At 39.3% G+C, this 22,791-nt stretch overlaps 3 protein-coding genes across 3 annotated transcripts; 2 read left to right on the forward strand and 1 right to left on the reverse strand.

The window, feature by feature from the left end:
- Positions 1 to 3,022: 3,022 nt before the first annotated feature.
- On the reverse strand, positions 3,023 to 4,190 carry LOC141716685 (transcription repressor OFP7). The gene has a single exon (XM_074518881.1). The coding sequence runs from the start codon at positions 4,078 to 4,080 to the stop codon at positions 3,136 to 3,138; it is 945 nt and encodes a 314-aa protein (XP_074374982.1). The 5' UTR covers positions 4,081 to 4,190; the 3' UTR covers positions 3,023 to 3,135.
- Positions 4,191 to 16,008: 11,818 nt separating this feature from the next.
- On the forward strand, positions 16,009 to 17,187 carry LOC141718373 (uncharacterized). The gene has a single exon (XM_074520756.1). It carries the CDS (start codon positions 16,009 to 16,011, stop codon positions 17,185 to 17,187), a length of 1,179 nt encoding a protein of 392 aa, XP_074376857.1.
- Positions 17,188 to 18,701: 1,514 nt separating this feature from the next.
- LOC141718374 (uncharacterized) lies at positions 18,702 to 20,011 on the forward strand. The gene is made up of 2 exons (XM_074520757.1): positions 18,702 to 19,133; positions 19,235 to 20,011. The coding sequence occupies exons 1-2, from the start codon at positions 18,702 to 18,704 to the stop codon at positions 20,009 to 20,011; spliced, it is 1,209 nt and encodes a 402-aa protein (XP_074376858.1).
- Positions 20,012 to 22,791: the final 2,780 nt, after the last annotated feature.

Below are 22,791 nucleotides of genomic sequence, written 5' to 3' on the forward strand. Positions count from 1 at the left end.
AACCCTACAGTTTATTTATTTTCAATGCTAGATGGTCCGGACCCCAAAACCCTACCCTTGAGCTATAAGTAGCCCAAGAAGGTGAGGTTTTGGGGTTAATCATTCTCACACACTCATACACACATACAGCCACCCTGCATTCATATCCATCTTCATCTTCCCAAAAAGCTAGTTCTTACTCTCACGCCGGAGGCGCCGCGGGACTCCAACCCCCCTTCCGGTGTTGTTTTGTAGGAACCCAACCACAGCTACACCTCTACAGCGGAGAAGGATCTAGGACGCCGTCGAAGGAGCAGCCCCGCCACCAGGAGTTATCACTAGTTGCTAACATATGTTATGTAATTTTATAACATATGTTGCTATCAAAGTCCGGGCTTTTTAAAGTACGGTCAAAACCCGGCCCGGTAGACCTTTTGTGCATCTATAATCAGAAGCATCTGTAATAAAGAGTGCAAACAGGGTGTGAAAGTCATGTGTCATGTGACACCCTTTCTTAGCACATTGCAATTGTGGCCTTTGGGATATGAAGTGATTTGGCATGGGTGCCAAAATTGACATGTCATAAAATAGGACGTAACTTCATTTGTTGTCCAATAATGCATAAAATACAATTTTCCTAATATATATTTATTATTAGCATTTTTGGTTAAATTAGTGAGATGAAATCTTGATTTTCGAATTATTAGAGTATTTTTTGAAATAAGTATGCTAAAAATAATATGCAAGAGCGGGAATATAAAATATTTTTTTTATAATGCGTAAAATTGGCACCCAGCCAATGTTCTTAGGCCTAAACAGATGCCACCTTAACAATATAGTATTACACATCTTGTATATTAGGTCATTTATGATTTAGTGATGACAATGCAAAATGACAAAACATATAATTAACCGATGAGTAATCTTTATTTAATGATGTATTGTTGTTTGATGGATGTCAATCACAAAACCACATACCGCAGGAGTAAATCATGCTGAAAAAACAGAGTAAATCATGTATATGCATTGAATTTAATATATATCTGCAAATATGTGTCAGACTATATAGATATCGTCTACTGAATGGCCCCAGAAGCAGACAGAAGATGACGGAATTTGTCTAACCTGATCGAACAACCAGTACTGGCAGTGAGCAGTCTTCTTTTTGTGATTAAAGCTGCGTGTCTATGTATCTTTATCTATAGATTATTAGATTGTGTTTATAAAGCAGTGTCCATTGTCATGCTCATGCAGTACCTATCCTGTCTATTGATTACATTTTTAGTTTTGTACCTCATGCAAAATGATATAAGGGGCGTTTAGCTTGGTTGATAAGAATCGGAATCTCGAATGAAAACGGAGGGCACAAGGATGCGATTAAATGAGAATGAAATGCATTTTCAAGAACACGGAGGTCACAATCTACCCACAGGAGGGGATTGAGGTTCTAATTTCATACAACAAAATTATTAATCCAAAAACTAAGAGTTGGAACTCGGTTTCCGGATCATGTTTACAACCGCACTCGTTAATCATGAATCAAAAGTCTAATACTCTTCTTCATGTAAAACATCTCTATATTTTAAGTTTGACTCTTATCGTTTTCCTGTCTTTGAAAGATCTGTGTTTGATAATCGCAATCACATCAATCTGGGTCAAGTATAGACTAATCAAATCTTTGTAGTATAATCTAGCAGGATTCAAGATAATGAGTCACGGATTAGTACATTGTACAGTCAAATAAAATGGCCTTTTACATTGCTTAGATTTAAGATTTTTTTCACTACAGACTTTCAACAACATTAAAATAGATACCCGGAATTGAATTAGTTTAAAAAAAAGGGCGTGGAATTGAACGAAGAAATAATTGATGGGACAAGAAGGACAACAAAGTACCAGAAAAACACAGTAGCCCAAAATAGAGCAAGTAGAAGATTTACGATCAATTGGCACTGCACCACATTTATCACCTTGAGTGCGTCTAGGGCACAACTTTGCGTGTTACATCAAAAGAACAAGGGCCCTAGCTCCCATTTGAATTTGGACAATATCTCACATTACACTTCCTCTTCCTTTTGTTCTGCTGGTTTACACGTACTGTATCTATTTTTTACCCGATTGTCAAACACAGAAGATACTCATGTATATATATATAGAGAGAGAGGCCAGTTGATAACGTTGTAGTTTGTTAATTTAGAATCTACCTAAAGGGTAATGTATCTATTAATACTTGAATATCTGAAATTTTACTTGCCAAATGCCTTGGAAAATGACAAGAGCATCACACAATATTTGAAAGGATCTAATAACCTTTAGTTTCTTATTAGCCAAAGCAGAAAATTTTGTATGTAATGCTAGTGATCTAGGTGAAACCAATGAAAATGGATAGGCTGATATACTGTGATAATGATATCTAGGCTACAATTAAATGGAATCTGTAGATGCTTTATAGTACATTTGAAAAGTGAATGATACCATACACATATATTAACAACAATGTGATACTATATACTGCAAATTAACAGATGTCAGAAGTTGAATAATACGAAAGGATTTAAGTATTAAATTAGAAGGGTGTCATTTATCTTGTAACCAGTCTGCTCCTCCATGGCTTTTGTTTGTTTGTTTTTTCAGGATCAGAGACATAACTCACTACATAGCACTCAAAACGCAAGGGGTTAAACCATTGGACCTACTTTTAGTTTCCAATATTTGTTCAAACCTATCATCTACATAAGTCCAAGTTTATGTTATCTCTGAATTCCCTTCCATCTATATATGCATAACCAGGATTTTAAGAATAATTAGGCTAGAAATAGTTAATTATCAAATTCTAAGATATATATTTATGCTGTTTTGTGAAGGATTTTCGAAAGTGCTGGAGCGGAGTTAACCTCGCCTGATCATTCCGCCACTCAACATGATCACAAACTGATTAAAAGCTTGTTTAGCGTTTATATTAAGTTGCTTATTTATGCTATGTCCAGATCAACTTCGATCAACTTCAACGTCGTATATGCATGCAATCGCCATTACTAATTACTCAAAGAAATTGAAGTTCAATTAAAACTAACTAGCCGAAAGATCATGATGATCAGTTACATCTACATGCATGACTACTGCATGACATATATATTAATACTACTGATTAACCAATTAGCTCTGATACGAGCTTGATGATCTTCGTTCACAATCAACAACCGAAAAAGCGTTAGAATCCCTGGTACTAGTTGCAAACATTGCATTCCAAATCTCCGCAAATGCTTCAACAATGACCTTATGATGACGAGGCGAATTCAACGACAAGAAACACTCGAGAAGCTGTTCCAAATCTGCTTCCTCAAACATTTGTTTCTCCCATATCATATCCATCATCGATTTCTTAAAATCCTCGTACGGATCCTCCGATTTCTTCACCACCGCAAAACTATCCTTCACTTTCCCTTCCACCACATTAGGTATTAATTTCTTAAACACCGACAATCTTGCGGGTGATGATGAAATCGATAATCTACACAATCCATTCGTAACGATGCCACTCTTCTTCTTCTTGTTCTTCTTCTTTCGAGGCTTTTCGCGGATAGGGTTAAACTCCGCGGAAGAGTCTGAGGAGAAGCTTCTAGAACTTTCTCCTCGTTCCTTTTCCTCGCTGCCGAACAATGCAATATTGTCGGCTGTCGTTTTCTTCTTAATGTTACGTCGTTTTTTCTTCTTTTTATGAGTTACGGATGCTGTAGAGCTATTGCAGAGTTCCGTACGAGGAGGTGACTTGTGGTACACTAGTTGCCATTCTTCTTCTTTATTTTGCCACTGAAAGAGCTGTGGTTCAATGCGGTTGTGTACATTAGAGTTGGATTTTGAGCTACCGCAGCCAACCGATACGAATGTGGATGACATGTGGCTCTTGAACGAGGAGCGGTTATGATGTTTGGTGGCGGAGGAAGGTTGTTGTTGCGGTGTTAAGGGTTGGACATCGACGGTGAATTGCGGAAATAATAAAGGGACGGGATTTGATGGGAGAATGGAAGGGTGTTTTGAACGGCAGGATTGAAATGAAGATGTGATTACTTTTGAAATACGAAGCTTTAGACGTTTTGCCATTAGACAAACACTTTATTCTGTTATAAGAGAGCTAGGTAGCAATGAGATATGGGTAATGTGAGGCTCTATATAACATGGAGAGTTGGACTTGGAGTGATCACGTATGTACGTGTGTTTATTATACAATGTATGTATATAGAGGGTTATAGTTCTGCAGATAGTCCAAGCAAAATGTGTACATTTTGAAAACCATCTTTTTAGGTATTCATTTAGTTGTACCCGAATCAATGTATTAAAGCAAAGCTAGTGAGTAGGCTATAATTGGGAATCATCACTCCCAACTAAATCAATACTTTACAAATATTACATCTACTCACATTTAATTGTACTGTAGTTTTTATGCAACAGATCATGTCTACATTATGAATTCCAATCACCTGCCATTTACTGGTAACGGACAATATCCAACGAGATCAATCTCTGAGTAATGCATTGATCATGTCTCATTTGTTTGTAATCATAAGAAACCTGGTAAGAGGTACGAGAAATACGTGTCCCGTAAAATTTTCAAATGTTATCAGTAACAGAAGTAACATTTCAGTTTTAAATGTACAAGAATCCGGATTTTTTATCCCCTCCCACATCTCTTAACATGTATTTCCTTCTTTTGTTAGTCAATTGTTTTATAATTCGATCACATAAAATAAAAAAAATGATTAATAAAAAAAGAAGGACCAGATCAGAGGACACGGATCATTCAGTTTACAAGTGATAAAGTATGTCGCAGTAACAGTTTCACTTGAAGCTTAATATGTGTTAGGATTCCATGTTGGGGAAATGAGGCTAAATGACAAAGTCAAAAGGAAAGTTAGAAAATTCGAAAGAAAAATGGTGGGGATTGGAGAGAACAAAATCATATACAGATAGAGATGTCCAATGCCTCCTTACTTTTTCCCCTCTTTTCTTGGCGGGACAAGACCTCATTAACACCAAGAAGTTGTTAAAAGCTTCAACCACTCAATTGGCTATACCAACTTTCTATCATTTCAATCGCATCTCTTTTCATATTTCAACAGTCAGCTGGTTGTTTGATACGAGCTCAATTTAGAATATTTTTTTTTCTTGAATAAAGCTCAATGAGCAAGTGAATGAACGAACCACATTCCTAGATCAAATTTAGTTTAATATTTGATTATGTTAACGGAGTAATTTAGTTAATAAAGATTTGAAATTCGTGACCAAAAACAAGATCTGCAGCGGTAGTCGATAATCGCAAAAGTCATCAAATTACGTTAATTTGTACTTAAGAAACGGCTAAAATTGCTAGGATTTATTTTTACTTTCTCAAAATTCTCAAACACGTACGCTCACAATGTGCCAACATATCTCCTTTTGTAAAGTATCAAGCCGGACGTAATTCTTGGAGAACAAGAAACCTAGATGAACTTGACTTCTCATTCTGCGGCCCAATAGGAGTTGTGGAATCAACTTCCTATTATAACTCGAACATTTATTTGCTTCAGGAGTTCCTAGTGATACAGCCTAGTCATAAAGTCCCAAAACTCGGTTACAGGACAAGTGATCCCAAACGTATGAATGCAAAATGCGAGATAACCCTAAAGTCTTCCGACGAGGACAACACGCCGAATGCACAAACAGGCCTCCCAAAGCACACACTAAGTGTTTAACAATCGTTCCCCTGCGAGGATAACCCGCAAGAATAAAGAATGACGTCTTCAATATGTTTTTCGGGATGACGGACTCCCGGAGGCCCTCTTTCCTTCACAGGGCACGCCCTGAAAAGGGTTGTAGTCCTCCGGAGGTCCCCCGTATGCTAGGCATATGAGAGCTTATCCGGGGCACCTCTTGTTCACTTATATATTTTATGTTTTCATTCACTTCCTATTTTAGTTGTGGGAACAACCTCCTTGTCAATCTTTCATAACTATTCAACTTACAATACGGAGTAGTCACCCCGTGTGGCTTTATAGCACGGGAGCGCGCCCTAAAGGGTCCAGGATATTTTCCCGGATTCCGGATCATTCCTTGTTTCTTGGTAGTTTTATTTTTTCTCCCTTGGGCCCAAAACGCCTTATGTGGACTCATTCGTCAATACTTGTTGCTCGTCTTTATCTTTTACTCTAGTGGTCGTCATATTATTCCTGCCGAAGCGGTCATCGTAACATCCTCGTCGAAGTGGCCATCTTCATCGTACAATTCCTTCATTATATTTTGTTATGCCAAAAAATTGGTATAAACAATATTCAGGTTGAGATTGATGAAATAGTCAAAGTTGAGAAAGAAACGCCTAAAATTGTGGAAACAGGTAAGATTACCTTTCCATAAAAGGAAAGAAGGCGCTCTCTGTGATCAAGACGCGCCCTATGGTGAAAATAACTGATGGAAAGTTGTCACTGTCTATGTATAAGAGGCGCGCCCTCAAACATAGTAAGGAGGCGTGCCTAATTACTGAAGAAGGGGTGAGGAATTCCTTGATTGAATTCTTTCCTATGGAGAGTTTTAGGGCGCGCCCTAAGTGAGAAAGATAGCTTGGATGGGACTTTGATATGCTACTTGGATGAATTCTTTGGGAGATTCAAGGAAGATGGAGATTATAATTACTAACCTATTTGATGCAGGTACTCTATTGAAGAACTCCTTCCTGTAGCACACATCTACAGGAAAGGCGGTGTCCGTGGTCAGAGACCTCCAGGGGTATGCCTGATGATTGAAGACCTTCTCCCGTAGTCAATGGGTGTCCTCATTGGGGATGTGGGGTGAAATCTGGTGTGTGCTTTGGGAGCTCTGTCTCTGTAGTCAACGGGTGTCCTCGTTGGGAGACTTTGGAGTATCCTGCACTTTACACCCAAAAGCTTGGGATCACTTGTTCTGTAATCTAGTAGGGGCTCCTTATCGGGAGACAATGATGCGTCCAACATTTAGGGTGAACCATGGCTATACCTGCGTCCGCGGACTAGAGAAATAGCTGGTAGCGGAGGGTTATCCTTGGCCAGGGAGATGCCTTATCCGTGAAGTCTCGAAGCCGCGGACGAGCCTTGGGCCTTTGTGGTTGGGCCTCATCGGCGGACATTCCTAAATCTAGTAGAAGAAGGTTTTCAGTGGGCTTCCTACTGGGCCTCGGGACTAGAAATCTAAGCCCGTTAGGTTTCTTATTCCCCAAGAACTATGTGGGCTTGATTCCCTATAAATAGAGATATGTAGGCAAATTGTAAGGGGTCAGAAACGAGAGCGCAAAGGAGCCACCACTAACCCTAAGCAATCTCATCCCCCAATAATCAACACCACAAAATACTGTTCACCTTTTCCGACGAATACTATTCATCGGAACTATCGATTACTTTTCACGTTTCCGACGAAGAACCGCTATCACAGATCTTGTTTCCGGCTACGAACCTCAGACTTTGTTGCTCCCAAATTCCCCCGTCAATAAATTGGCGCTAGAAGGAGGGGCTAATCAAGATCTGCATCTAGGAGGAGAGATGTCTCAATATAATGATGGAAGTTTTTATGAAGGTGTTAGTTCAGGAATCTCTGGCCAGAGTGAATGAAATTAGAAAGGAGTTTCTAATTTACATTAAACAGAACTAAGCATAGTGAATGGAAAGCAAGTGATTAAATAAGATAGGCTTGACACAAGTTACATGCCTTATATTTAATCGTGACATTGCAGGGTAGAAGAAATTAATTGTACAATAACTACTCACTGAATAGGTTCTTGGTATTCTAAGTAGTGAATTCGTATTATCCGGATAGTCGTGATATGCTGAGAAGTATCCCTCACGATGTAGAATAAATATGATTGATTAATTAATCATATTTAATGAATTAGAGAATTTATATAAATAATGATAAAATAGTTTTATTATTATTTATTTCTACTGCCGACTTAATATTGAACCTACAGGGTCACACCATAAAAGAGAATGATTTAATGGTGGAGGAATTAATTAATAAAGGCTGATAATTATTTATTTATGAAATAAATAATTAATTAGCAAATTTAATAATTGATTAAATGAGATTTAATTGATTATAAATTAATTAAGAACAATTAATTAAGAAAAGGTTCTTAATATTATTAATTAAGAATTTAATTTTTGGAAATTAAATCAAGTGAGAGAATTATTTCTAAAGAGTTTAGAAAAAGGATTAATAATTAAAAGGTGTTTTAATTATTAGTGAGAATAATAAAGGGTTATAATAATAATAATATTTTATGGGAAAATTTTCAGCTGAAAATTTTGTCTATAAATATACTATTATAAACCCTATTTTTGCCTCAACCAAAAAGATTTACAAAACTCTAATTCTCTCCATCTCCTCCTCCTCCATTACATCGTTTTCTTGGTGGATACCAGTGGAGTGTTTCACACTTGAGGAGCAGCTGCTAAGGATCTCCGTTCATCATTTTTGGATCGCCATTAAAGACCTCCATCTTTCCATTAACGTAAAACTTCTTAAGGTAAACATACTGAACTACGAATTAAATATTATTTTTCGCATGGATCCTGCGGAGGGTTTCAGTTTTTTTTAAGATTTAAATTTACGTTTTCGCTGCGTTTATGTGCTAAAAACCCTTCAATGGCATCAGAGCTACTTGCGAAAAGTTTTAAATTCATTTATGTGTTTAACTGTTTTCGATATATGAGCATATACGTGATTCGCCATGATTTGATATTGATATAATATGCTTATATATGTATGGTTTTAAATATATGATATTCATGTGAGTTGTATAATCATAAGATGATTATGTAATCTGTATATATACTGATATATACATGATTTATGTTTGTTCTAATTATGAGAATCATATTAGATACGGATTTTGAATTGGTTGCTGCAGATTTGCTGAAATCTGGGTCTGGTGTCCGATTTACGCAAACGAATACCCTATTCCATAGGTAAACGAGCGTCTGAACAAAACTGATAGAAAAAGCTATCAACAACTCGTCTGTAAGGCATTTAACGTCGTTTACTGCCCGTAAACAGTGATTCTTGTTTTTCTGATTTGATTCTGATTTTTCTGATTTTTGTCATATTTTTTTTTATGATTAGATCATGGATAATATGATATGTTAAGATCAGATTGTGTATTTTAACATGCTTTTAAGTGTTGTATGAGCATGGTGGATGGTTATGGCTTTTCGACCTTAGTGTAATGGTTTTGGTTTTGGTTTTAAGTACGACTTGCATATCGTCAATCTTTGTAATCATAAATCTCGAATGTAACTCGAGTTATTCTTGTAAGTTCATTAGATTAGTTTTACTTTCAATCATGTAATGTAATTGAAGACTCAAGAAGGCTATCCAATGGAGGTGATACAAAGAAGAAGACGAGGCATACAAGAAGTCTAGACAATGAAGAAGACTTATGTAATAAGTAGTTGTATTTATTTCCATCACCATATTAGATTGACCTTGATCTTTATCATGAGACTGATAAAGATCACATAGGATGGGGCCATAACCAAACACATTTACTTTATTACACTTTACATTTACTTGTTTAGTTAATTTTATATATGAGATATATGCCTATGTTTACCATGCGATGATAGATTTAGGTGAACTTAAATCAATATAAGGCGTGCTCTAGAAAATCTAGAATATGAATCGTTTCTTGCCTTAACAATAAATATTATGAATACGATCATGAGATTCTTGTGTTTATGAAACACGTAATTGAATATGAATTTTCAATATTGAGAGAAAGGATGATTCTGTCAACAACAGATTTCTATCTGTAAGAAAGGGTTATTAAGTGACGCCTCTTGACAATGCTCCACTCGATCTGGGAATCATCTGATTATCGATTATTGATTTGAAATATTTAATTTAAAAGGAAGAATCTCTATATAATATGATTATGATTGTAACGTAATATAATCCCTCTAAAATTAAATAATATCAAGTAGTAATTGGCCAATGACACAACGGGCTAGTGTCGGTCATAGCCTTCCAACATGGTAGAAAGTGGTTCTTATTTTTAAATCATTGTCATTTCGTGCTACAGCCGAGGGCTTTGATTTCGAAATAAGAAATACTTGTCTATTACATAGAGATGTGTACATTGAATTTAAAGGTCGGTACGTGCTACAGCCGTGGGCCGTTGGAGACTGATTCAATTGTAGGAAATGTTGGGTTAGACTTGACTTAGAATATTGAGTATGTCGTGCCACAACCGTGACTCAATTATTCAAGAGGCTAAACTTATATTAGGGAATAACATAAGATGTAATTGACAAGAGTTGTCTGCCTATTGAATATCACATGACGTTTCGTGCCACAACCGATGTTGTGTGATGGAATGTAGGATCCCTATTCCCACTGGCATTATGAATGCTTAATTTTCACTTAGGGGGTTGAAAAAAATTAGATAAACTAGTGGGAGACACTTATGAATAAAGACCCGATTCATATAGTGTTTTGAAGTGAAATTGAATATTTGCTAAGTGTTGTTATGTATTTATCATTTACAGATTTACTATATTCGTCATGTCTTCTGCACTATCACTCCGGAGCATACTAGATCCTCACAAGTTGACTGGTCCTAATTTAGCTGTTTGTTTTCACTGTAACAAGTTGGGGCACTGGAAGAGGAACTGCAAGGTTTACCTTGCAGAATTGAAGAAAAAGAAGGGTAGTAAGACTACCGTTTCTGATTCAGGCATGTTCATGATCGAAGTTAATATGTCACTAGGTCAAATTTCTACTTGGGTATGAGATACCGCCTGTGGTTCTCATATTTGCAATTCGTTGCAAGGACTAAAGGGAAGTAGGACTCTAGAAAAAGATGAGGTGATTCTACGTATGGGCAGTGGAGCAAGGGTTGCGGCCATATATGTAGGATCATTTAGTTTACATATGCCTACGGGCAAGACTATTATTTTGAATAATTGTTATTACGTTCCCTCTATTGTGAGGAATATTGTTTCTATTCCTATGTTGGATGTGGAAGGTTTTTCATTTATTATTAAGAATAATGAATGTTCTATCCTTAGAGATAATGTTCTTTTTGGACGTGGCATTTTAAATAATGGTCTGTATGTATGTGACGTAGAGCATGATTTACTTCAGATTGAACAAACTAATAAAAGAAAATGAGATGATGAAAATCTGACCTATTTATGGCACTGTAGACTAGGTCATATTAGTGAAAATAGACTGCGGACATTGCATAAGGAAGGGTTACTTGACCCCTTTGATTTTGAATCATATCCTACATGCGAGTCTTGTCTATTGGGTAAAATGACCAAATCTTCATTTAGTGGACATAGAGAGAGGGTTGCAGATTTGCTAGGATTGGTACACACAGATGTATGTGGACCAATGTCTACGCAAGCCATGGGTGGATTTTCGTACTTCATTACTTTCATAGATGATAGATCTAGATTCGGATATGTGTATTTGATGAAACACAAGTCTGAAGCCTTTGAAAAGTTCAAAGAATATAAGCATGAAGTGGAGAAACAAACCAAACATAGTATTATAACTCTTCGATCAGATCGAGGTGGTGAATACTTGAATGGAGAGTTTCTAGATTATCTCAAAGAAAATGGTATAGTCTCCCAGTGGACTCCTCCATATACTCCACAGTTGAATGGGGTATCTGAAAGGAGAAATCGAACTTTGTTAGACATGGTTCGGTCCATGATGAGCTATGCGAATCTTCCAGTATTCCTATGGGGTTATGCATTGGAAACCTCAGCATATTTACTGAATAAGGTGCCTTTCAAATCTGTTCCTCAAACTCCTTGTGAGATATGGAAAGAAAGGAAACCGAGTCTTAAACACGTTAAGATTTGGGGATGTCCAGCTTATGTCTAGAAAGTTGACCCAGATAAGCTGGAATCTCGATCCGTAAAATGTAATTTTGTGGGATATTTATGAAGAGATTTTGGGGTATTATTTTTACACCGATCATCGGGTGTTTGTCTCCAGACATGCTACCTTCTTGGAAAAGGAGTTTATCCTTGAAAGAAACAGTGGGAGCAAAATTGAACTTGATGAAGTTCAAGAAGCACAAACTACCACGGATCAAGTGGAAACACCTGTTCAGACTGAACAACCTTCTGTGGAACAACCCATTCGTAGGACAGGGAAGGTGTCTCGCCAACCTGAGAGGTATTATGGCCTTGTCATTGAGAATGACAATGAGTTGTCAATCATTGATGATGACAACCCTGTGACCTATAATGAGGCTATGAGTAGTGTTGACTCAGAGAAATGGCATAGTGCCACAAAATCCGAAATGGAATCTATGTATACCAACCAAGTATGGACTCTGGTTGAGGCGCCTGAATGTGTTAAGCCTATTGGGTGCAAGTGGGTATACAAAAGAAAGATTGGAGCAGATGGCTAGGTGGAGACCTATAAGGCCAGGCTCGTGGAAAAAGGATTCAAACAAAGGCAAGAGATTGACTTTGATAAAACTTTTTCGCCTGTAGCCCTGTTAAAATCAATTCGGATTTTGCTTGCGATTGCTGCTTACTACGACTATGAGATCTGGAAAATGGACGTGAAAACGGCCTTCCTCAATGGGAACTTGAGGAGGAAGTGTATATGACACAACCATAGGGTTTTCTTTCCAAGGAAAATGAACACCTAGTGTGTAAGCTGCTGCGAACCATATATGGTTTAAGGCAAGCTTCTCGTAGATGGAACATTCATTTTGATGAGATAATCAAAGAGTTTGGTTTTATCAAAAACATAGATGAACCATGTGTCTACAAGAAGGTTAGTGGGAGTGCGGTAACATTTCTTGTATTATATGTGGATGACATACTTCTTATAGGAAATGATATACCGATGCTACAATCAGTCAAAGTATGGCTATCAAAGAACTTCACCATGAAGGACTTGGGAGAAGCATCCAACATTCTCGGTATGAAGATCTATAGAGATAGATCTAGAAGAATGATAGGTCTTACCCAGGGTACATACATCCAGAAAGTGCTTAAAAGGTTTAGCATGGAAAACTCCAAAAGAGGTCTCATACCGATGAGCCATGGAGTGTCCCTTTTTGAAAAAATGTCTCCTAAGACACCTGAGGAAAGAGAACGTATGCGTAAGATTCTTTATGCTTCAGCAATAGGATCTATCATGTACGCGATGTTGTGTACAAGGCCTGATATTGCTTATTCAATTAGTGTGACGAGCAGATATCAGTCCAATCCAGGTGAAGATCACTAGAAAGCAGTGAAAAACATCCTTAAGTACTAGCGAAGGACTCAGGACATTTTTCTTGTTTTTGGTAGTGAATCTGAGTTGAAAATAGAGGAGATGTCAACGTCGAGAGAGTTGACACACATAACAAATAGCAGACCCACTCACAAAACCACTTTCTCAGAGTCAATTTGATCATCATAAAGACAAGATGGGTATTAGATACCAGAGTGATTGGCTTTAGTACAAGTGGGAGATTGAAAGAGATATGTCCTAAGTCCGATCATGTATGAGGATTTAGGAATAACTTTTATGTAATCTGTTTTGATTTCATTGATATTAATAAAAGACTTATTTTGTTTTTATTATGGGCTATATCTATTTAAATGTTTAAATAAGATATACCATAATTTAGAGTAAAGCTTTTTATGGATTGTGATGAGATCATTAATAATGAGACCTAAAAGATGATAACTCTAAACTTAAATAGTTCCTGGTCGTAGGATTACTAACTGGTAATTAATAATCCGCAAAGATCGGTACATACTATGCTTGCTTCATTATGAAGGATGTCTGTTCTCATAGACATTTGTGTGGTGACAATATAGCTAGTATGTAGGTGCTTATTATAGGATAAGTTCACTGAACATGACTCACACAGTTGAACAACTGATGGAGTTCACTCACGTGTCAGCAGTTGTTCACATAGTGATAGTTGTACAAGTATCCTTAGACTTGAGGTCATCATAGTCATCTTGTGTACACTGAACTATGCTTTGGTTTAGTTCTTAGTCTCAAGGGACAATTATAAGGGCTCTACTGGGTATAAGAATTTGTACACGAATATAGTGTATGATCAATAAAGGATCTACCCCTTCCAGTGAAGGAAGAGAATGTTCAATGCTAATCCACTTATATTAGTTTAGGAATCTCTGGCCAGAGTGAATGAAATTAGAAAGGAGTTTCTAATTTACATTAAATAGAACTAAGCATAGTGAATGGAAAGCAAGTGATTAAATAAGATAGACTTGACACAAGTTCCGTGCCTTATATTTAATCGTGACATTGCATGGTAGAAGGAATTAATTGTACGGTAACTACTCACTGAATAGGTTCTTGGTATTCTAACCAGTGAATTCGTATTATCCGGATAGTCGCGATATGCTGAGAAGTATCCCTCACGATGTAGAATAAATATGATTAATTAATTAATCATATTTAATGAATTAGAGAATTTATATAAATAATGATAAAATAGTTTAATTATTATTTATTTCTACTACCGTCTTAATATTGAACCTACAGGGTCACACCATAAAAGAGAATGATTTAATGGTGGAGGAATTAATTAATAATGGCTGATAATTATTTATTTATGAAATAAATAATTAATTGGAAAATTTAATAATTGATTAAATGAGATTTAATTGATTATAAATTAATTAAGAACAATTAATTAAGAAAGGTTCTTAATATTATTAATTAAGAATTTAATTTTTGGAAATTAAATCAAGTGAGAGAATTATTTCTAAAGAGTTTAGAAAAAGGATTAATAATTAAAAGGTGTTTTAATTATTAGTGAGAATAATAAAGGGTTAATACTAATAATATTTTATGGGAAAATTTTCAGCTGAAAATTTTGCCTATAAATATACTATTATAAACCCTATTTTTGCCTCAACTAAAAAGATTTACAAAACTCTAATTCTCTCCATCTCCTCCTCCTTCATTATATCGTTTTCTTGGTGGATACCGGTGGAGTGCTTCACACTTGAGGAGCAGCTGCTAAAGATCTCCGTTCATCATTTTTGGATCGCCATTAAAGACCTCCATCTTTCCATTAACGTAAAGCTTCTTAAGATAAACATACTGAACTACGAATTAAATATTATTTTTCGCATGGATCCTGCGGAGGGTTTCGTTTTTTTTAAGATTTAAATTTATGTTTTCGTTGCGTTTATGTGCTAAAAACCCTTCAGATGTGACGCCCCATGATACAACGCGTGTGCCCCTAAATTCCCAGGGAAATCAGGAGCGGCACCGCGATCATGAGAGAGCTCATCCCCGCAGATCGCTGGACCGATATGGTCGAGGATATGGAAGCGATTGTTGGAGAAGGCCCCAATGAAGGGGAAGAGGTGGAGGCCGAGGTAGGTACTTAGATGGGTATCGTCGCGACAATTACCATGGCCACATTGATGCCCACTGGTATAAAATCGAGCAGACAACGATAACTATGTTGAATATGATGATCGCAGAGATGTGGAAAATTATGATCGCGGGACGGCTCGAAGCCACGGTCGGGGTCAAGGAGAAAATCATGGGGGAAATCAAGGTCGGAACCCCGAAGTAATTGTGATACTAGAAGATGCTCAGAACACGAACCAGCAGCAAGCCCCTCCAGGTGGGAACCAAGTAGAGGTACCTCCACCTCAACCCCAAGGTCCGCAGCCTCAAATACAAACTATTCATGGGGTGGGGACCTTTAATGTGGGAGATCTAAAAAGGCTACTTAACCATCTGGAAGGCAGAGTGACGACCACAGTTGAAATCCCTTTCCCATTCTCGGTGGCTGTAAGAGAGGCACAGTTCCTGGCCGGCTATCGCAACACTACTAGCGATCTCCGTTTCCACGAAAGATCAGACCCCGTGGAATTTCTGGGCTGATTCAATATAGAGATGGATGCATATCAAGTCCCAGACTTAGCTCGATGTCGGCTCCTGGCAGCGACTTTTAGAGAAAGTGCCCAACAATGATTTCAAAAGTTGGGGCCAGGAGTAATCACTTCTTGGGATCAAATGAAGGCCCTTTTCTTGACCAAGTTCCAAGCGGGTGTGAGATATGCTCCCTCTGTTACAACCCTCGCCAACGTCAAGCAAAGGGAGAATGAAAGCTTGATGTCATACTTTAAGAGGTTCAATGCAGAATCTACCAGCGTAAGGGGAGCTTCAGACGAAGCCTTAAAGAGCTTTCTAATTGCAGGGTTAAGGGTTGGTTCAGACTTCTGGAAACACTTGCAAGGAAAAGATCCAGCTACTCTAGCGGACGTCTTTGCTTTGGCAGAATCGTTCAAAGCCATAGAGCAATCTCTGGCAGAAGTACAACCAGCTGTGCACGCAAGTCAGAGAAACAAAGCAAGAAAGAGAGACAGATCTCCAAGCCCAAGGTACAAAAGGAGTAGTCGAAGCCCGAAACGGGTGAATACCATGACCACGAGGAGGGAATGGAGTCCTCCCTCAAAATATGATTATAGAACGAGCCGGTACATGCCCTTGGCCGCGTCAATTGAGCACATCTTTGAGGTAAACAAAAACAGAGGGTTGTTTAGAAAACCCGAGGCTCTATCATCTTGGCAAAGTAGAGATAAGAAAAAGTATTGTGAATACCACGAGTCGTCCGGGCATAACACACATGAATGCCTCCAACTCAAGGATGAGATCGAAGCACTTATCAAAGAAGGATACCTTGGTGAATGGGTAGTTAAGGAAGTAAGGAAGCACAAGGATGACAAAGCAAAGGAAGAAGAAAGGCGAGCCCCGCGGGGGTCGAACAATGAAATTCTGGAGGAAAATAAATTCGTCAGGGACGGCAGCATCCGAACAATCTACGGGGGAGATCCTGGGATGGAATGCAGCAACCGAGCCTTGGCGAGATATACTAGGGAAGCCCGGTTCAGACCTCTCACGGACATTCATAGAGTGAAAACTCGACCGCCCAAAGTATTTAAAGGCGAGTCCATGGATATTACCTTCAGAAAAGCGGATGCCCGATGGGTGCATCACCCCCACAATGATGTGCTGGTTATTTCCATCCAGATTGGAACTAAAAACATCCATAGGGCCTTCATGGACAATGGAAGCTCGGCAAACATCCTCTACTACAGCACCTTAAAGAAGATGGGGCTACGTGATCGGGATATGTCAGGGGAAAATTCGTGGGTCTATGGCTTCTCTGGCGCGGAAGTTAGAGTTATGTGATCAATTCGGTTGTCATGTACTTTGGGGGAAAGCCCGTTGTCCGTAACAAAGATGCTCGAGTTCAAGGTCCTGAATCAGGATTCATCCCACAACGTGCTGTTGGGATGACCTTTTCTTCGGGAGATGAGGGTTATTACCTCAATCCACCACCTTACCATCAAGTTTCCAATGCTAAATGGTGTGGGGAGTATAAAGGGCTCTCGGTATGACTCTCGGGAGTGCTACAGGAAAGCTATGAGAGGCTTTAGAAAAGACCCACACCGAAGATGCATCAGATGATGATCGAGAAAAGAGCATTCAGCAACCGATCGAGGAAATCCGAGTTCATTATTATGTCGAGCAAGAAGACGAGCGCCCCTCTGAACTCCCTCCGACAACGTTGTTCTTGGAAGACACAATCAGAATTGAAATGTTGGAAGAAGAGGAGGCCTCAAACACCATAGTCCAAGCAGATTTCAATGGGGAACGACTAGAAGGAAGATTTGAAGTCTTGTAAAGCCTCGAACAAGATGAGCATAAGGTAGATGCCCCTCTCCCAGAGGGAGCGCCCTTTCCCGCAAAAAATATCAAGGAAGTTGATGCCCCTGCGATGCGGGGCGCACCTTCTAAAGAAGTCAATGCTCCTCCTAAAGGGGATGCACCTTCTCTGCAGAACAATGAAAATCATGATTCGCCCGACCTGGATCCCCGGATACCGATGCCAACGGAGAAGATGAGGCCAGCAGAAGATACAATTGAAATCCCTGTCGACGAAAAAGATCCGAGTAAATTATTGAGAATTGGATATCAGTTGGTACCAAGGTTGAAAGAGGGTCTTTCAATATTTCTCTTAGAAAACCTTGATATATTTTCATGGAACCATTCTGACATGGTAGGAATCGACCCAGAAGTAATGTGCCTCCGTTTGAATATCGATCCAAAGCAAAAAGGGGTTCGACAAAAGCGCAGGGCCGTAAGCGGATAGAGGGCTATAGCCTTAGCAGAAGAAGTAGATAGGCTCTTGGACGCCGGACTAATTAGGGAGTCCTTCTACCCGGATTGGCACGCAAACCCGGTGTTGGTAAGAAAACCTAACGGTAAATGGAGAATATATGTGGATTTCACCGATCTGAATAAAACGTGCCCAGATGATAGCTTTTCTTTGCCAAGAATTGATCAGTTAGTCGACACCACAGCTCCTTTGCCAAGAATTGATCAGTTGGTCGACGCCACGGCAGGACATGCCTTGCTCAGCTTCATGGATGCATACTCCGGGTATAATCAAATTCCCATATATGGGCCTGACCAAGAGCACACCTCATTTATCATCGATAGAGGACTCTATTGCTATATTAGAATGTCATTTGGCTTGATCAACGCAGGAGCTACCTATCAAAGATTGGTAAACAAAATGTTCAAGAGGCAGATTGGAAAGACAATGGAAGTATACGTTGATGACATGCTTGTAAAGTCTAAGAAGGCGGAAGATCACATCAGACTTAGCAGAGAAGTTCCATATTCTGAGAAAATATAGAATGAAGCTGAACCCTCAAAATTGTGTATTCGGTGTCGAGTCGGGAAAATTTTTGGGACTCAATGTTAACCACCGAGGAATTGAGGCCAACCCGACAAAAATCAGGGCTCTGGTGGACATGAAATCTCCCACCAGCGTCAAGCAAGTGCAGAACCTGACAGGAAGGATTGCAGCCCTAAATCGATTTGTCTCAAAATCATCGGATAGGTGCAAAGAATTCTTCAAGGAAATCAAAGGAATGAGGAAGGATTTTGTGTGGACCCCAGATTGTGAAGAGGCTTTTCTGAAAATCAAAGAGCAGTTAGGAAATCCTCCAATGTTGGCCAAGCCGGAAGACGGAGAGACATTGATTCATTACTTGGCAGTATCTGAATACTCTGTCAGCGCGGTGTTGGTGAAGGAGGAAGCAAGCCACCAGTGGCCCGTGTACTATGTGAGTAAAAGGTTGCTGGATGCGGAAACCAGATATACCAGCATGGAAAACTGGTGTACGCTCTTATTCTTGCGGCACGAAAGTTAAGACCATATTTTCAGGCTCACCGAATAGAAGTTCGCACTGCTTATCCGCTCCGGCATATTCTACACAAACCTGAATCGTCGGGGAGAATGTTAAAATGGGCGGTAGAGCTAGGACAATTCGATTTGGAATATTGTCCTCGCACGACAATCAAGGGACAGGCGTTGGCTGATTTCATACTTGAGTTTGATTCTGAAGTAGATGACAAGGCCATAGTGTTGGCGAAATCTTCCTCGCGAGGAAAATCTCCTGGTGGTAAAAGGGTGGAACTCCTACACCCTTGGTGGATCTTACATGTCAATGGGGCCGTAAATAACAGTGGATCAGGTGTCGGGATTATCTTGGTCACTCCGGAGGGGCACCATTTGATGAGTGCTATCCATTTCAAATTTTATGTCACTAACAATGACGCTGAGTATGAAGCTTTGATCAACAGTCTGAAATTAGCTCTGGAGGTGGGGGTTGTGAATCTGATAGTTCTGAGTGACTCTGAATTAGTTGTGAACCAAGTGAACGGAGGTTTCCAGGCCCGAGGACCATGGACGGAGTTATACATGAGATATGCGCAACGCCGATTGGAAAGATTTGGAAATGCCAGGCTAGAAAGTGTTCCGAGAGAAGAAAATAGTAATGCAAATGCTTTGGCCAAGATGGGATCACAGATGAACAGCGTCCAATTTGGACAAATCCCTTTGGGAATCCAAGAAATCCCGAGTATTCTAGAGATAGAGGTGTTCCAGACACAAGAAATTCCGCGAGAAAGCTGGATGACCCCCATTCATAACTATATTTAAACAGGAGTTGTACCAGAAGACAAAGTACATGCTCGGCGCCTTCGATACCAGGCCGCCAAGTATGTTGAATATGATGGGGGTGTTATATAAGAGAGGATTCAACCAACCACTATTGCGCTGCGTGGACCTAGAAGAAGGAAACTACATCCTCAGAGAAGTACATGAAGGGATTTGTGGCAATCACTCGGGGATGGCTCGTTGGCATTGAAAGTCCTCAGACAAGGATATTACTGGCCAACTATGAAAGAAGACGCCTTCAAGTTTATCCGGGCCTGTGATCATTGCCAGCGATTCGACAACTATTCCACTGCCCCGGCATCTTCCCTTACCTCATTAGCAAGTCCCTGGCCTTTCTCCAAGTGGGGAATTGATCTTATTGGAGAGTTTCCCAAAGCAAAGGGGGGTGTGAAATACGCCGTGGTGGCTGTAGACTACTTTATCAAATGTGCGGAGGCTATGCCACTAGCCACGATCACAGCAAAGAAGATAAGGGACTTTGTTTTCAATTCTATAGTATGCAGGTTCGGTATCCCATACAAACTCATCTCGGATAATGGGAAGCAGTTTGATAGTAAAGAGCTAAGGAAGCTTTGTGAGGACTTGAACATCAAAAAGGATTTTTCTGCAGTTTATCACCCGCAAAGCAATGGTCAGACGAAAACTATAAATAAAATTATAAAACATACTTTGAAGGCAAAGTTGGAAGAAAAGAAAGGAGATTGGCCGGAAGAGATGCCCATGGTCCTTTGGTCTTACAATACAACTCCCATATCGACTACAGGAGAAACCCCATTTCTGCTGACTTATGGGTATGAGGCCATGGTTCCCGTGGAGGTAGGAGCCGGATCCCTTCAGAGAGACTTGTTTGTTGAGAAAGATGCAGAAGTTAACCAGAGGCTCCACTTGGATTTGTTAGATGAAGCCCGAACAAACTCTCAATTAAAGCTTGCTGCATATCAGCAGAGAATCGCAAGGTATTTTTAATAAAAAGGTAAAATCCATGCCGTTCAAGGTTGGGGATCTTGTGTTGCGAAAGGTTATGCCTAACACCAAGATAGCTCAGCACGGGGTGCTTGGAGCTAATTGGGAGGGACCGTACAAGGTCAAAGCTATACTCTGGAAGGGAACCTATCGCTTGGAAGATCTGGATGGCAAACCTATTCCTCGAGCATGGAATGCGGAATATTTACGGAAGTATTATCAATAGGGTGTGGCTTTGTCCCCCTCATTTCCATGATTAAACCCTATGTAATAGACTATTAGCAAATAAAATTCCTCCTAGCCGAGGGGGGTAGTACATATGACTACGAACCTTGGAACTAGCAGAAGGAAAAAAAAATTCAAATAACTTTCCCACAGAGCATAGTAGCAATGGGACTGGTGTAATTTGTACACTAGAGCGCATTATCAATAAAAGAAAGAAGTTACTTCAAATTGCTTTATCTGTTTGGCATGTAAAAATTTCATTTAGAAAAAATTTGAGGCGTGCCCTATGATAAGGCACGCCTAATTGAGGAATTACTAATCCATAATCAGGGTACCATGGTACGCGTCCATAAAAAGGGCGCGCCTATATAAAAAATATATATATGAAACAACATATTAATAACGCAGAAATAAAAGTGTACGACTGATCGAATAAATTAAGGAAAAGTCCTTTAGATTAAGGCGCCATTGGTTTGGTACTTAAATAAATTATTGTAAAAGAATCATTGATAAGAAAGGAGTACTTGACACTTGCATGTTAAAAAGAAACAGGGCGCACCCTCATTTCAAAATGCTCTGTTAAAAGAATTCTATAGATCCCAATGATATAAGGACAATTTTAAATCTTGAAAAAAGGATAAATACTAAAGGGCGCGCCCATAACAGTTTATCTTATATGATAAAGGTGCGCTAGTATGAAAGGATGCCACTCATGTTTCTGTATGACGCAAGTGTGTGATGGTTTGAAAGGGAATTAAAACAATATCATATTAGGGCACGTCATATATGGTTGATGCACCTTAACAGATTTTTATATGCACACAACAAAAGATGGAATCGTGTAAACCCATACGATATGTTATAATGCAAAAATTAAAGAGTAGCAAAATATAAGTCGTACAACTTTGCACAACATCAAAAGAGGGCTGGCTCCTCAGAAGTATTTGAAACTTAAGTACGAATACAGATTAAAACATAAATCAGGGCGTGCCCTGAGATTTATCTGTTGGGGGAATGGTTTGAAGAGGAATAGTAGGATCAACTTCATGCGCATCCTTAGAGGCTTCCTCCCTTGGCGCGCCCTCATCATCTTCCTCTAACCCAAGCTCTATTCTCCTCGCCTTGATCTCTGCAGCATGCTCCCTCTTAAACTCCACCATCTCAGCAACAGTTTCTTCCCCAAACTTCTCAAAAGTATAATCAGGGTCATTGGCCACAAAACCAATCCTGTAGAAGTGAAAACCGTTGGCAAATGCTTCATCAATAATTTCCCTCTTCTCGTCTGGCCACCCCATCTTCTGCTGCTCCTCAAGGTACTCAATCCTCAAGTTGGCTCCTCCAAGCTCAGTGTGGAGAGAGGTAGCCTTTTTATTGGCAATCTCCAGCTGGGAAGTCAGGTTGGCCACCTCATCCTTGAGGAAGGAGATCTCAGAGTCTTTGGCTTTGATATCTTTGGCATGAAGAAAATCTTTATCCTTAAGGGTTTTCTTCAAGATGTTATTATCACCCTGCAGCCTCTCAAGGCGCGCCTTCTCTTCAAGAAGCTTGTCCACCACTTGGGTGGAGTGAATGAA

The sequence above is a fragment of the Apium graveolens genome, chromosome 4, assembly GCF_009905375.1.
Source record: "Apium graveolens cultivar Ventura chromosome 4, ASM990537v1, whole genome shotgun sequence".
NCBI lineage: Eukaryota > Viridiplantae > Streptophyta > Magnoliopsida > Apiales > Apiaceae > Apium > Apium graveolens.

Coding starts and splice junctions, on each gene's coding strand:
- LOC141716685 (XM_074518881.1), bottom strand. CDS start 4,080: ATGGCAAAACGTCTAAAGCTTCGTATTTCAAAAGTAATCACATCTTCA.
- LOC141718373 (XM_074520756.1), top strand. CDS start 16,009: ATGAAGGCCCTTTTCTTGACCAAGTTCCAAGCGGGTGTGAGATATGCT.
- LOC141718374 (XM_074520757.1), top strand. CDS start 18,702: ATGAAGCTGAACCCTCAAAATTGTGTATTCGGTGTCGAGTCGGGAAAA. Junction 19,134..19,234: donor ACCAGTGGCCCGTGTACTAT/GTGAGTAAAAGG, acceptor CCATATTTTCAG/GCTCACCGAATAGAAGTTCG.